General features: G+C 33.9%; 1 protein-coding gene across 1 annotated transcript in view; it reads left to right on the top strand.

Annotated features, from left to right (window-relative positions):
• Nucleotides 1-16,200, top strand: part of ADAMTS20 (ADAM metallopeptidase with thrombospondin type 1 motif 20) — a 185,210-nt gene that overhangs the window by 118,842 nt on the left and 50,168 nt on the right. Inside the window, exon 29 of the mRNA XM_077170618.1 lies at nt 11,706-11,873. Within this exon, the coding sequence (XP_077026733.1) occupies nt 11,706-11,873 (168 nt within the window). The remainder of the gene's footprint in view (nt 1-11,705; nt 11,874-16,200) is intronic.

The following is a 16,200-nucleotide window of genomic DNA, read 5'->3' as shown; positions in this document are numbered from 1 at the left end:
AAGTAAATCTGGAAGCATACTGTCTGTGCATTCTAAAGTGATTAAAAGTATCCTTTTTAACAGTGCTGGGTCCAGAGCTCTAGAACATACATCTAGAGGCAGCTCTCCAGATTGTCATTGATCTTCACTAGCAAACAAAATATCATATATTATTGTAGTTTTAAATTTAGTTTTCTCAGAGTAAAACGTATATATTTTTAAAAAATCAAATAAAGAGAGCTATCATTTGTTGCATTCTTTCCTAACCCACAAGTAATCTTTACTCCTTTTTGTCTGTTGTAGTTACTTCCATATTTCAAAATAATAAAATTATTCTGTGGTTTCTTGATGTCTCAAAAATACCTATTTTACTTATAGGCTTTTAAAGAGAAAAAGAATGTAGCTCTCTTACATCAGATCTCTACTTGTACAACCTGATCTTCCAAATAAATTTTTATTTTATCCACACAATCAGTGCATCTTTTGCCAGTGTGGGGGCAAGTAATGTACTTTGAAATATTGCCCCTTCTTGCACAAACAACTCTTTTCTTTTCTTGTAGTTTATATTTGCATCGTTTAAAAAGTAACTTATTCTTTTTATGTCTAATCACTATTTTCCCTCAAGTGCTTGAATTAATATGCAAATCTCTATACAGAATGCTTTTAAATGCTCAGATACTTGTTCTTTTCTTGAATCCTTCTTCCAAAAGGCTCGTCTTCCTCTGGCGCAGCCAGCATCATCATCTTCTCATTCTTCTTCAGTCTTGACTACTGTTTCCTACATCACATGTATCTCTCTCTTTTTTTTCAAGTTTGCTCTCTCATACTGAAAGCCTTCTTCCTCTCTCTTCCTAAAAAAAAAGGAGCACAGGAGGTACATATCTCCATACATGCGAATCTGAAAATGTCTTCCTTCAATCCTCATACTTGATTAATAATTTGGCCTGGTTATAAAATTCTATCTTTGAAAATAATTCCCCTCAGAATTTCTACGGTGTTACCTTATTGTCCTCTAGCATTCTAGGTTTATTATTGAGTGGTCTGATTTGATTCCTGGTCCGCTTTATGTACCCTTGTTTCCACGCTCCTGCCACTGAAGCTTTTAGTATCTTCTCATTATTTCTGTAGTTCTGACATTTTAAGTTGACATGATCTAGTGGTGTGTGTGTGTGTGTTTAAAATTTAGTTTGCTAGGCTATTTGTGGGCTTTTTCATTAAGAAGACCCATGCTGAGAAAATGTGTTTTATTATTTCTTCGATAATTTCTATGCAATCATTTTCTTTGTGTTTCTCGGACTGATCCTTCAAGTCTATTTTTTTTTTAATGCTCCTGTCTTCCATCCCTATTTTTCTGTTTAACTCGATTGGAAATTTTATCAATAACCAAAATATCTATTGAATTATTTATTTTAATTATATTTTTAATTTTCAAAAGCTTTTTCTTGCTTTCTGATTGCTTTTGTGTCTTAATAATCAATTCTTGTTAAATACAGAAAACGTTTGCTCATTCTCTATATCAGCTACAGCTCCTTTTTTTGTTTGTTTTTTTGAGGAGAGATTGTCTATTGTTTTTTCACTCTTCAGATCTTTTCTTTGGAAAGTAGACAGAGTATAGGTTTTCTGGCTTTCCTGCTGAAGAGTTTCCTCAAATGCTGATGATTCTCTGCAGCTCATTCTTATTTAAGAATAATGCACCAAATAATTTATCTGAAGATCTGCATTTGGGTAGAGATTAGTGACAGGTGGTTTTCTCTGTAAATCGCTATTTTAGATCTTTTCTCTTAGATGCTTAGTTTCCCCATTTTCACTCTCTAATGTGTTGCCTGCAAGAGGTTGTAGTTTGGGAGCAGGGGTCTAAGATTCCAAGAATTCAATATATAGATTTCCCTTAATATTCCTCTAGTTTCCATAACTGGGGCTCCTGCAGTTTAATTTCTCCAGAGAATAAACCCTTAATCAGATCCAGGAGGATTGGAGGAATTGCAGCATAGTTAATGCATTCAGATGCTGAGCTTCTCAGGGGTTCTGCATCTTCAAGTTTGACTTGCTTTACTTTGGTCTTCTCCATTCTTTTCATCCTCTTTGCACCTTCCAAAGTTACTGAAATCTATTCTATTAACTTTGAAAAAAATTGGAGAGGGAGGGGATAATGATGCACGTGGTCATTCTACCATTTTAAACTGAAGCAGGTTATTTTTCAGCCAAATGTTTATTCACCCTCTTGTTCTCCGTTTTATTCTACTGGCTCTATTATTTCCACTCTGGAAATAATATGGAGTGTATTTGATGTCTTTTTTGGCATTTAGGTAAATAGAATTCTTTTCTGGGAGTATAAAATAGAGTTTTATTGGAATTCCATCCGGCTGGTTTCCCTAGTTATCTCACCTGTGAGTGATTTCTAAATGTATGAGTCTTAAACAATACCCATACTCCATTCTTGTATTTAGGAAAAAAATCATAGATTAAATAGCTCACTATATTTTATATTTCCTCAGGATTTGAGAAAGGAAGAAAAGAGGAGGGAATAGGGATTTAATATGCATTTGAATATTGTGTCAAGTACAATTTCTGCATTATCTTCTTTAATCTTGCAACACCCCCAAATTTGTAGGTATTCTCATTGCCATTTTATGGTCAGAAAACTGAGAATTAGCACAAACATCTAACCCAAGTTTGCAAAATGGTGAAAAGGGAGATTTAAATGTAGATTTCTAACTCCAAATCCAATCCCTTTTGTTATTCCATCCACTATTCCTCAGTGTTACAAATTATGAAACTCCACCTTGAACGTTAATCTAATTTATTTTTATATGATTAAGATAATTTTTAATTAGGTTATAATCACTTAAATATTAAATTGATGTGTATTTATATACAATTAATATAAAACATTCTTGCCGCACAACTTTCATTTCATATGCTAAATGGACATAAATGAGTGCAATGGATAGTTTCTTTTTAATCTCAACTCTTACTTTTTTCTTTTCAAGTCATTCATACAGCTCATTTTAAAAATTTCTCATCTGTGCATTCTCTGCATTTTCTTTTTTAGACCTTTACAACTCTACTTGAAAGCAAACTTCTTGGCTTTATTTCTGTTAACTCCCACAGCTAGCACTTGAAACATTTGTAGAAACTTGAAATGGTAAATCTGACTATTTTACTGGCACCTGATCATAAGAATTTCATAAATGTTATCATAGGAAGTCATGTCTTACAAGTCAATTTTTTTAAAGGCAGGCTTTAGTTATTTTTCTGATCTCTCTACCTTTTTATGGTTGACCCACACTGAATAGTTTCCTACTTTCCCAGAAGGCAGATGCTCATGATTCTGCAGGTGGGCTCCCAGGGGAAAGGCAGGAGTGGGATTTTCATAGTGGAGTGTGCTATATATTATTGCAAAGGCAATGTCTCAAGTTGTGATTTGTGTAAAAGCAACAAAAAAGAAATTCACAATATTGGCTTCCAAAGAATTGTTAAAATTATACAAGCTTCACATTATTCTCATATTTACTGTAACACATTTTTCCCGTCTCCAAATGGTTGTAAAGATTCATGTTACTCGATGAGTCAATAAAAACCCCAAACAGGAACTCTTTAGATGAGTTCCACTTGCTAAACAGATTTTATAGAGGACTCTGAAATGTTCATTATCCCCTTGTTGTGCAAACTATAGTATCAGACAGAAAGTTAAAGGAACTAATTAGAAAACTGCCATCAGTTTTCTTTCTTCAGTATTTTTTGCCATAAATAGTGCTTACATTTTGAATTAGATTACATTTACTGTTGATTGTCTTCTAGCAAAATAACTAAATTCAATAGCTAATGTTTACAGGAATGAAATGATTATCAAATCTTATAATAGAAGAAAACTAATCTAATAATTGAATCCTTTAGTTACCAGTACTGGGGTGATTTTTCATTCTGATTTTCAAATATCTATTTGATTTGTGGAAAGTACTACTATATAATGAGATAAGTGAAATTTTCTGTACAAGGTGCTTGCTTTATTTATTGCAGCTGTATCTCAGTTTTTATATTTGAAAATGAAAATAATCACAAAACTTTTCCAAAGTCATCATTTAGAAAATAACATATATTGCGATAAATTATCTTTAAATATCATTTCCCAATTGAATTGGCCAAAAAAATTACACGTGAGATCACTCCTACTGCACTGATTAACTTAAAACTGTAAATCCAATATGTATGTGTATATATACTTAAAATTTAGAACATGAAATTGAAAGAGAATGTTATAATTATTACAATAGTCTATGAGCAAAAAAAAAATCCGTTTGCTGGATATATTTATCATTAAGCATCTATTTTTTGTGTTTTAAGTTGGGACTCAAAACTTTTTCAAATTAATTTGACTTTTTCCATTTTAAAATATAATTGTATTCAATGCAATAGAATGAAGTATCCCACTGTTAAATATTTTTTAAAAATGAAATGCTGTTTTGGTTTATTCAAGCTGAATAGTCAAAGGACATCTGTAATAGGCTGAAAACGAAATATTCAAACTCCATTAAACTTTTAAATTGTTAGTATACTTTTTCAGGAAACACTATGAATGGGGTCCCGGTTGATGGATTTAGTATCCTACTCCTTGGTGCACGTATGCATTAAATTAATAGACTAGTAGTGGTACTGTTTTGTAGAGTTGATACTCTTAATATGCATATTTTTGTCTTTTGTTTTAAAAAGGACATCCTACCCTATTCCAATTGCTTCAGTGTTTCCTCCTCTAATAATTAAAGAATCAATTTGAAATAATTTTTCACATCTTAGAGAATGTCCTTCATTATAAACTGGCTGTGTAAAGCTCATTGTTAAGATTTTACAATAATCTTGCATGCGTACTCATCATTGGCCTACTGAATGTTTCAAATAACTTTAGCTGTTTTAATACAGCCTCTCTATTTTATTTAGGGAATCTTATAATAGGCTTCTTGAAAAAACAACAAGGAAAAAGAAAAAACATATATGCATGGATACATAAACATAATAGTTTTTTTTCCCCAGAATATCTGATTTCTTGTCCGTTTTGCCCTGAAACGCTACCTTTTCTCACTTTAATGTCATTTCAAAGACTACTCTATTGTTTCATGATAGTGTTGTAAGGACACAAAATATTTTATGAAACATCATTTAGAAAACTTTTCTAACAAAATAATTAAGATCAAAATTTTATATTTAAGTTCCCTTAAGAAGGGTGAGATTTTTGTTTTGAAAAAGATAAAAACAAATATAAATAATATGTTTCAATACTGAAAAATTCATTGATACTTTTGGAATTTCCACATAAGACTGTGGAAAACACACTAGTCTTCTCAGTGTTCCAAAAGCAGCACGCCAATGCCTGATCATGCTTTAGCTATTATAGTAAACTTGTGTTTCAATCAAAACTTTCCATTTTTTATATACATTGTAAATCAATGCCTATTTATTTGCACTTGCATAGATGGAAATTATTTCTGTTTAGTAATGAGAAAATAAATATTTGGATTTGGTTTGTAATGTGTAATTGCATTTCCTTGAGTTTAACTCTTATTGACCCAAAAGGTTGTGTAAACCCACTTGTCCTTTATTGGTAGAATTTTCTTGGTTGTCTAGAAAAATGAGCTAATTCCTGTAACTCAATGGGCAATAGAATAGAATACATGTTTTCTGTATTACGATTTCTTTTCTTTTTTTTCTTTTTTTTTTTTTTTTGTATTATGATTTCTTGATCAGCCTGTATGGTTTTTGTCTGTTTTCTCATTCATTTTCATTCCTAGTTTGTATATTCACCCATATATTCTTCCCAATCCTTTCACTTATTTTATTTTTCATATTCACTTTGACCCATTTAAAACATAATTTGCTCTCCCATGTGGTTAGGAAAGAAGAAGGGACTAAAGGGAATGGATAGAAGTTAGTTCTATTTTTAAATAAAGTTATCAGAGAAGGCATCACAGATAAAATGACATTTAAGCAAAAGCCTAAGAGGAAGGGAAAGACGATCTGCTCTGCTGACAATGGGGAAAGAGTTTTGGGCAAAGAAACACCTGCAAAGCCTCTGGGGTGTATGCATGACTTGTTCAAAAAACAGCAAGGACGTCCTGGACTTGGGGCAGAGTGATCGAGGGAGAAATTAATGGGTATTTCTGTCATAGAGGAATGAGTGCAGTTTCCTGGAAGCCAGGTGAAGAAAGTGTTTCCAAAAGGAAAGAGTGATGAAGACTGAGAATTGGCCATTGGATTTAACAGTATGGAGGTCACTGGTGAACTTGGTAAGACCAGCAGTGATGGGATGGTGAAGGAAATCCTCCGATTAAAGTGGGTCCAAGAGAAGACTTGTTGGAGAGGAACTGGACACAGTAGGTATTAGACAAAATTTTAAGTATCTTGCACTCAGAGGACAAGTAAAGACTGGCAGATGCTAGATAGAGGAGCAGGGGAAAGGCAAGTTTTTATCATTGCTGTAGAAGTCCAAGGAGAGAGAAGGAAAAGAAAATGCCAGAGAGAGGGGAAGAATGGCTGGAGCAATATCCTTGGGTAGGTGAGAGTGCAGAAGTGGAGAGGTTGCGCTTAGATAGTTTGTTGGATAGGAAGTCTATGTAAGGAAGACAAAATCTATGCATGCAGGTAGGTGACTTTTGTAACTAGCTCCTGTCTCAGCGCTAGAGGATTTGCATGTTTCCTAAGCTCTATCTAGTCAGATGTTTGTCTTTTCTTCTGGATATTTAAGCAGTTTTGGGAACCAATACAAGTTTTTGACTAATCCATCTTTCCACCACTGATTTAAAGTGCCTACTAAGTCATTAAATTTTTTTATATACAGTAGAGTCACTTTTTGGGTTTTAATTCTTTTCTATTGATTTTTTTGGTTATTCTTGTGTCAGAAATACTGAGTTTAATTACAGTAGTTTTATATATATTTTACTACCTAGCAGTGAAGGAACTTCAATTTTCAAATTAAAAAAAATGCCTAAAGTAAGACATTTTGTATATCCTAGAACTGAAGTTAAATTTAATTCCTCATTTTATTTTGTTAGCAATTTAAGTTTCCAGAATTAAATTATTAAACATGACTTTGACAAATTAAGTGAATGCATTGATTCTTCTTTAGTATCCTTATATATAAACAAAACATAATCCACACCTCGAATATTCCAAAGAAATCTTATTCTATAGTTATGTACAGATTTGTTCTAAAAATAAGAATCTACCTGTTCCAAAGTTAATCATATTAGGGTGGACTGATTAATTCCAATCTTCCATTTTAGAATTGTGCCAGTCAATATGAACAACTAGTTATTCTATTACATCTTTAAAATTTGCAAATCCCCCATTTATTTCAAGTGTCCTGTCTTTCTTAAATAGACTTTTATCTTCTAATCTAATTTATAGGAATTGTCAAATTTGAGGTTATTGGTATGCTTATTTAATTTCACCACTTCTGAAGTAAGTTGTGTTCTCTATCTACTATTCCATAATTGTCACAGAAAACCCTTAGAAACTGTTAAATTTATGTCAACTTACAGGCCATGGAGGTGATTTTTAAGAAATAATTCTTTGATAGAGTTTCTGGAAGTGAATTATACAGCTTTAGTACAACTTCAAGGGAATAGGATTGGATCAGGGTTATATAATGGAAGGAAAAAGAACAGGTTTCTTGGATACCAGCAGAAATTTGGGCACTCTTGCCAGAGGGGCTAGTTCCTGGAAACTTTACAAATCAGAATGTATTGTGGTTTGAGAGCAAGAAGGTAGCATTTCACCAGTTGTTTACTCTACAACTGCCTCATTCCAACTACAACATAATTCTTTTCATAACATGTTCTCTTTTACTTTAGAGAAATTCCCACATGAACTTTATCAGACAAGTTAAAATGGTGTATTTATTCTTGTTCAAATCTTGGGGAAAGAGAGCTTTGCTTTAAAAGTGTAAACAAAGCATAATTTGTTTTACAGTTCTTTGTTGAAGTGAATTTTTTGTCTGTCTTTTCTAGAGGACTGTAAGTTTATTAGCTAATAAATATATTTTATGGAATTTAATTTTTAATTAAATCATTTTAGCATTGAAGTAAAACAGACGAAATTTAAATTTCTGCACCAAGGATCACCATAAATTAGCTGATATTTATTGTACCTGTCCCTTTGTGCATGATATGGATGATCTAAAAAGGTCTCTACCTCCGGGAGGTTGGGTAGATAAAGCATGTGACACAAGTAGAAAATAATGAAGTGCTATAAACAGAGTGGGACTCATACAAAAGAGTTCAGAGAAGTGAAAGATTGATATGTATTTACCCAAGACGTGTGGTTGACTTAGAGCTTTAAGGATAACTAAGGTTTAGGAAGCACTATGGAAAGTGATTTGTCTAGACAAAAGGATAATATGAGTTAGACCCTATTATTGAGTGAATATGTCACTGTAAAGAGAAAGTGATTATATTTTGCCTAAGTAGGGCAAGTTTATAAAATGGAAAGCAATGAAACATAGGGTTGGAAAAGTATGCTGCTGGAAATTTGGTGGGTTTACTAGTAGTATTGATTAATGATTAAAATAATAAAGAAGGAAAAGAATCATGGATGACCCAGTGTTATCATTAGTGTAGGGGCACTATTCGACTTGCAAATAATGATTTTAACTTTGACAGTTTCCTATGTGTCTGAGTTTATGTTCCATTTTTAGATATTGCTTATAGAGAAAATATTATATTGCTGAATTCTAAAGTAGAATCTTGATATTAATCTGGTTCCTTTCATGTTACATAGTTTTGTAAATGAATTGGTCATTCTTATCAGAAATACCAGCAATTCACTGTATATTTACTGACTACTTCTTAGATCCTTGGCACTGTCAAAAGAACTCTAGGAATTTTACAAAACAGAGACATATGGGTAAGTCTAGATAAAGAATATCAAACAAATATACATGATAGCCCATCTTTGTCCATCAACAACATACTTCAAGACTGCATTTAAAATACCACCTTCTCCATAAACAAAAATCCCTGAAAGAAATGGTTAGATTTCATGATTTTTTAATACCATCATACTTTTTTATTGTGTTATTTTAATGGTTTTTAGTGTCTGTAGTTTTTTTCTGCTCTGTTTTGGGTTTGATATTATTTAAAATGTAATATAATATTCATTTCATAGATAATATGCATCATTTAGACTGTAAGTGCATTGAGGGTAAAAATGGTTGGCATTTAATAATATTTATAGAATAAATACAGTAGTACATATTCCCCCACCTTCCTTAAGGACTAATGAATTAGTGTCATGAATATTTACCACAAGCATTACTTTTTAAAAGGCGCTAAGAGTGGGGGGAGGGGTAGATATGATGCTTTATTTGTTTAGAAAGGTCACAATTTAAGAGTTAGGAAAAAATATGCACCTGGGGAGAAAAACATTCCTCATATATGAAAGTGTGGATGCATACAAAGTAATCAGCATATTCCCTGATATATTTGATACTCTATAAAGTGTTGGGGGGTGTGAAATAAGTTATACCCTTTGAAAAATAAATACCAAAGTGAAGAAACAGGGGAGATACCTGAGCAGGAAGAACAGAGCCTAAAAATAGATTAAAAGAGATCAGTAAGAGGAAGGAATGTCTTCTTAATAGAGTTGTAAAGATCCATCAGTGACTTTCACAGAATTAAATGTGCTCTAAGTGGCATATAAAAGGCTATAAACTTTAATAAGAAGAGAATAGAACATTATATGATAATAATGAATCTTAATAATTGGGGCATGAGCTAAATTGTTCACTTCCTACACAAGTGGGATATAATATTAAAGATAAAATAAATCGTAAACTGTCACCAAAGAATTTATTTTTTAATTTAAAATATTTTAAGCATCTAATAGCATATATTAAATTAATAGTCAATGAACTCATAATGCAGATATAATGTATAATATATTATCTAATACTTACAGAACTCAGCATACATTTCTAAATGAAACCATATGTCAACAGCTCTTACAAGAATGAGAGTGGTTGTCTGGGATCCATGCCTTCTCCTCTACATAACTTTTCCCTGGTGCATGTATAATGTTGAAAATTGCTAACATCCTCCCTGAGACTTGAGGAAGAAAAAGGTTATAAGAGAAAGCTAATTTTTATTGAGCATCCACCGTATGTAATAAGACTGGATTTGACACTTCATATTCTTTATCTTTTGTTAACTTTCTTAACAAACTTATAAGTGGGTGTTACTGTCATTTTATAGATGACGAAACTGAAGCTTGGATATATTGATGAAATGTACCTAAAATCATTCACCTACTTAGTCTCAGAGCAAGTATTCAATGTCAGAGCCCATGCTCTTTCCACCATCATAAAATGGCAACTGGCTGAAAAATGCAGTCAAATCATTGTTTTACTTATATTTTTAAAGGGATTTTGGCTTTTACTAAATATATTGGAGCGCTGATGATGAAGAGAGATATCGTCCAGGTTGACTCAATAAATAAACCTCAAATACATTTCACTTGAGAAAAAATATTTTGCTTTCTCAATCACTTTCCTGCATTGAGAGATCAGTGAATTTTTTAAACATCCAAAATATACTTTGCAATGTGGAAAAAGATATGGGATTCAGGGGTATAAATCTCCCTGGCAATGTAGGACAGAAATCCTAGGATGAACTGGAATTCAGCATGAAGGGACTGAAAAAATCTTCTTGATTCAAAGGGGGAAGAGAGAAATGAGACAAAATAAGGAGTCAGTGGCTGGGAGATTTCAGACAGTCCGGAGGGCCTGGAGATTATTCTTAAGTATTATAGAGTTATCCCCTTTTTAGTTTAAGGTGCAATAGAGAGACTAGAGGGAAGTGTCTGAAACTGTAGAACTGTGAACCAGTAGCCACATTTCTTGAAGATGAATCTATTATGATATAGTTTTCACAATGTTACTGTGTCATTGTGAAAACCTTGTGTCTGATGTTCCTTTTATCTATTGTATGGACAGATGAGTAAAACAAATGTATTAAAAATAAATAAATAATAGGGGGAACAAAGGTTAAAATGGGTAGATGGAAATGTTAGTAATCAGTAAGAAGGAGGGGAAAGCGGGATGATATGTATGAGTTTTTTCTTTTTTCTTTTTATTTCTTTTTCTGGAGTGATGCAAATGTTCTAATAAATGATCATGGTGATGAATATACAACTATGTGATGATATTGTGAGCCATTGATTGTGTACCAACTACGGAATGTTCATATGTTAAGAACATTCATGCTTGTATATTGTTTTGTTTTATCAATAAAAATATTTAAAAAAAAAGTATATGGGATAGTATAGAATAGTTGGTGACTCTAATACAAAGTTGAAAGCAAGTTTTACAGGATTATGCATGATAACAGGAGTTTACTGAGAACGTTTTTCAGCCTTAAAATATTTAAAGCAACCCCATTTACCTTGTATGGCATTTATGTGCCAGAAGAGTACATGGTACATTTAAGACAGCCAATTCTTTTCATTGAAAGAATGAATACACTTACAATGTCAACGTCAATTGCTGGTTCAGGGCAGATTGGCATATTCCAAATAACAATTGGAAATACCAGAGTTTATCTTACTATAAATGCTAAAGCATTTGTCATTTTGATTAATGTTTGATTAAAAGTTTTGATGATATCATTTTATACATCTTGAAGATAAGTTTAAATTAATAAAAATAAAACAAATTGAGTGCATTTATATTTCATTTCTAGTGCTCAGCTTCCTGTGGTAAAGGTATAAAGTTCCGTGAGGTGCTTTGTGTTGGCCAATTCCAAGAGAAATTAGAAGAAAAATCTTGTAGTCATCTACAAAAACCTCGAACCCACAAAGCTTGTAGATCTGTCAGATGTCCTTCATGGAAAGTCAATAGATGGAAGGAGGTATGTGGTGTATTTTATAATTACATATGCATTTAAAAAGAAAATTTTGATGTATTCTGTATGCTTTCAATAACCCTGAGAGTTTTACTTCTTTAAAATGTGCTTTACTCTGCTATACACTCTTTTGTACTATCCTCTGAATTAATACCATACTGTTTTAGCACATTTACTAACTCTGTAGTTAAATAACAAGTTAGTTATTTGATTTTTTGTGGTGGTAAACTTTACAGGAAATTCTGCTTGAATAGTTGGGAAGCTACTGGTGATTATAATACTATTCTTGATAATCTAATAGTAAAAATATAGGATGGTATCTTTAGTGAATGTCTTGTTTCCAGACCAAAGTCTTGGATTTGGGGTCTAATTGCATCCCACAGAAGGTACTGGCAAGTCCAAGACAGGATTGCAATTGGAGATTGAGAGGCAGGAGTCAGAGCTCAGTAGAATAGGTAGGGCTAGGGTGGACAAAGCTGGAATGGCTAAGCAAAAACAAAGATGAAGTCCAGGCTGAAATCTTAGTCTGTAGGGGAAGGGTGATTGATACCTGCCAGTAAATACTCAGGGAAAACAGCTCATGATCTAAATTGGAGGACGCATGCATTTGAAAGTGGTTATCAAGCAAAGATCAGCTTGGAAAATATAGGAGATGTAAAAGCCGTGAATGATGTCAGAAACATCAACTGGAAGAATTTCCAGAGGCCTGATTTCAGTGGTGCTTGGTTTCCAGCACAGCCTCTTGGCACTCTCAGCAGTATCACCTCAGGGTGCCCATCCAATTTCCTCCTAAGGGAAAAATAAATCCATCTTCTACTGATGGAACTTCCTTTCCAGTCTGACACTGGAACTATGCCTATTAGGAAGATAGGAGCTTAGACAGGAGCTAGAGGAAGTGGAGCTATGTCAACCTCATTCATTTCTTGACATCAGTGCCTCAGTACAGGGACGAGCCTTTTAATGGCATTATGTCAGTGCATCAATTGATATTGAATAAAATGCCCCCAAACTGACAGTGAGAATCACAGGTTTCTTCGTAGAAGGAACAGCTTCTGTTCAGGGTGAATGTGCCAAGATTTGCAGTAATCCTTTACTTAACCTATAGAAAAACACTTTTTCATTCAACAAAAGATGTATTCCTGAGCATTTGCGTCTACTTCTATATTTAATTTTGGTCGAATAAACAAAATTATATTTAATGCTTTAGCAGGGCTAACAATTTAAAAGACCTCCCACATTAAGCCCTTTTTAAAAAAATATTTTTGTTGTGATGCCTTCACACGCCATACAGTCCATCCAAAGTATAACAATCAGTGGCTCACAGTATCATCACATGGTTGTGTGTTCATTATCATGATCATTTTTAGAACATTTGTGTTACTCCAGAAAAAGAAATAACAATGACAAAAGAAAAAAAAACCATACATCGTCTTCAAGAACCAAGTTACTGGAACATAGTTCAACAGTTTCAGGAATTTCCCTCTAGCCACTTTAATACATCATAAACTAGAAAGGTATGTCTATATCATGCATAAGAATAACCTCCAGGATAACCTTTTAACTCTGTTTGAAATCTCTCAGCCACAGCAACTTTGTCTCATTTCTTTCTTCTCACTTTTAGTCATGAAGGCTCTCTCAATTTCATGATGCTGGATCCCAGCCAATTCCCAAATTATATTCCACATTGCCAGGGAAATATACACCCCTGGGAGTGATGTAACATAGAGGGAGGCAGTGAGTTCTGCTCCCGAGTTGGCTTAGAGAGAGAGGCCACATCTGAGCAACAAAAGAAGTTCTCTGGGGATGACTCTTAGGCTATAATTATAAGGAGGCCTTGCTTCTCCTTTGCAGGAATAAATTTCTTAGGGGTGAGCCCCAAGATCAAGGGCTTAGCCTATTGAATTGTTTCTCTCAGCTGCTGAATTTATTTAATATTTCCTCCTTTTTCCCCAGTCCCCCAAGGGACTTTGCAAATACATTTTTTATTCTTTGCCCAAATTACTCTGGGATATATTGGGGCATCACATTTGCTTCTACAAACCAACAAGATATCATTCCCTATTCAAGAGACAGACCATATCATCTTTTACTCTGTATTCTGATTTACCTTAGTCCTACCCAGATCAGCTTCATTCATACACCTACTTGAATTCTGATCACTTTTTCACTTTAACAGCAGCTGTGTGGGGTAATGCTGATTTTCATAGCTTCAGAGCTTTCTAACTCTGAGTCTCAGGTGTCACACAAATACCCGAAGTTCCAGGGAATGACCAGGTTATACACAAATAGCTCAGCATCTCAGAATATAGAAAATACATAAACTGTTTTTATTTAATGACTGTCACTATTATCTACTGAGTTTTTAAAGAAAGAACACTGGATTCATCCTTGTATCTTTCTCCTTTGCCCCCATTTAGTCACTCAACAGTCTCTCAATTCTATCAAAGTAACTCCTGGGTCTCTATTACAACCATCACTGTCGAGTTCATTACTATCAATTTTCCCTGGCCTATGATGAGCTTACTATATATATATTTTTTTTTTGAAATTATTTACTCTGTATATAGTGTGAGCTTAGAAAAACTCAAATATGATTCTGTTACTTAATATCTTCTATGCCTTATCATCGTCTTTAAGGAGTTAGTCTAAAAACTAGCCCCATGCCTGTATCTCCAGCCTTTTCTCAAGCCACAGTCCCTTTGTCTCTTAGAAACAATGGATATCGTGCCACCTGCTTTAGTGTCTGCCTAAATACTAAACGGATATCACCTGCTTTAGGGTCTGCCTAAATAATTCCTACTTTGAATACTGTGATATCATTTGCCATAGGACTCGCCCTCTCAATTTGCTTTTATTATTTATATTTATTATATTGTGGTGTTGCCTAAAGTATGGTTTTCCCCTACTTTGTTTGGACTGAGAGTAGCGTCCCCCCAAAGAGTACCTATGTAAAGGCATTGAACACAAAGACTGCGCTCCAGGCAGCCCGGATTCTGACATCAGGCAGGAGCATTAAGCGGTTGTGAAGTGATGACCTTTCCGTTCTATGCCACCAGCATTCTCGTGGACACTGAGGAGTTTTTTTGCTGCTGCTGCAGCTGCAGCTACTGTGGTTGGTATTCATGAGGGATTTTCTGACTTTTTGTTCCATCATCAGTGCTAACAAATTGGCCTTGGCTCACCACCAAATGTGAAATTATATAAGATCCACCAAGGAATGCATTTCAGGGGTTTTCTATGATAGAGATACGAAGATTCAAAGACTATAACAAACATAGTTGCTTTTGTACAGAGCCGGCTTTCTTCTCTTAGAATTGGCTTTCCTTGTCATAGAAAGTAGCTTCATACACCCACCCTGTCCCCAAATCTCTACCAGAAACAAATGACCACTTGTGAAGTTGTCGGCTTTTCATTTATTCTATGAAAAAGTACCCACACAAAGTTAACAATAGCAGCCTGTCACTGCACTACATATAATAATGTATTCAACAGAAATGTAATTTCAGGGTAGTTACAGGATAATCACCGGTTGCTGTTTTGTTCCTATTGTATAAATTGTACCATTGCTTTAAAATAGCCATTCACTATGAGATAATTTCATTTTATTGCTGTTGTGCATTCTACCTCAAATGAAAGAACTAATTTGGCAAATTGTGACCACAGAGGTGTCCAAATGAATTTTGAGAGAACACCCATCATCTCATATTTAATATCTCATTTTTTAATGAAAGGATTTAGTAATACATTTTAATGACTGCTGTTAAACAGAAACAAACATTGCTAGGCAGGGCCATTTGTCCTCTGCACCCACAGGTATATCTTTAGAGGCAAATTAAATACTTAAATCATTTCAAAAGAAAAAAAGATTCCCCTACCCTGGGACCAGGAGGATTTTCTTTTTCATTTAATTATACCTGTATAGTAATATATATACAAGCAACTTCACTTGTAAGTTCAAGTTTTAAGGCCAGCATGGTGTTAGATTCCTCATTGTCTCTTGTCTCATCAACTTAGTTCAGAGTCAACAAAATAGCACAGTCTTTATGCTCAGAAAAAGGAAAGACAACTTGTCCTGAATTCTCACCTCTCCCTGATCGTGGTAAACCTGCTGGACAACTTAGAAAGAGACCTACAGGGCCTCACTCAACCTTATTGCATCTGGAGCTACGTGAAATCAGCCCACTTGTCTGGGTCTCATCTCTAGACTCATCATTGTCTTTCTAGCATTTTAAGATCAGAGCTGGCACCAAAGGTGAAATAAGTTCCAAAATTCTCTGGATTTACTGGCCAGCACCTCCCCAAAGCTCCTAAATTGAAAAAAAAACCTGAAACT

The sequence above is a fragment of the Tamandua tetradactyla genome, chromosome 7 (genome assembly GCF_023851605.1).
Source record: "Tamandua tetradactyla isolate mTamTet1 chromosome 7, mTamTet1.pri, whole genome shotgun sequence".
Classification (NCBI taxonomy): domain Eukaryota; kingdom Metazoa; phylum Chordata; class Mammalia; order Pilosa; family Myrmecophagidae; genus Tamandua; species Tamandua tetradactyla.
The sequence above is the reverse complement of the archived record's forward strand: the minus strand, read 5'-3'. Positions and strand labels throughout refer to the sequence as shown.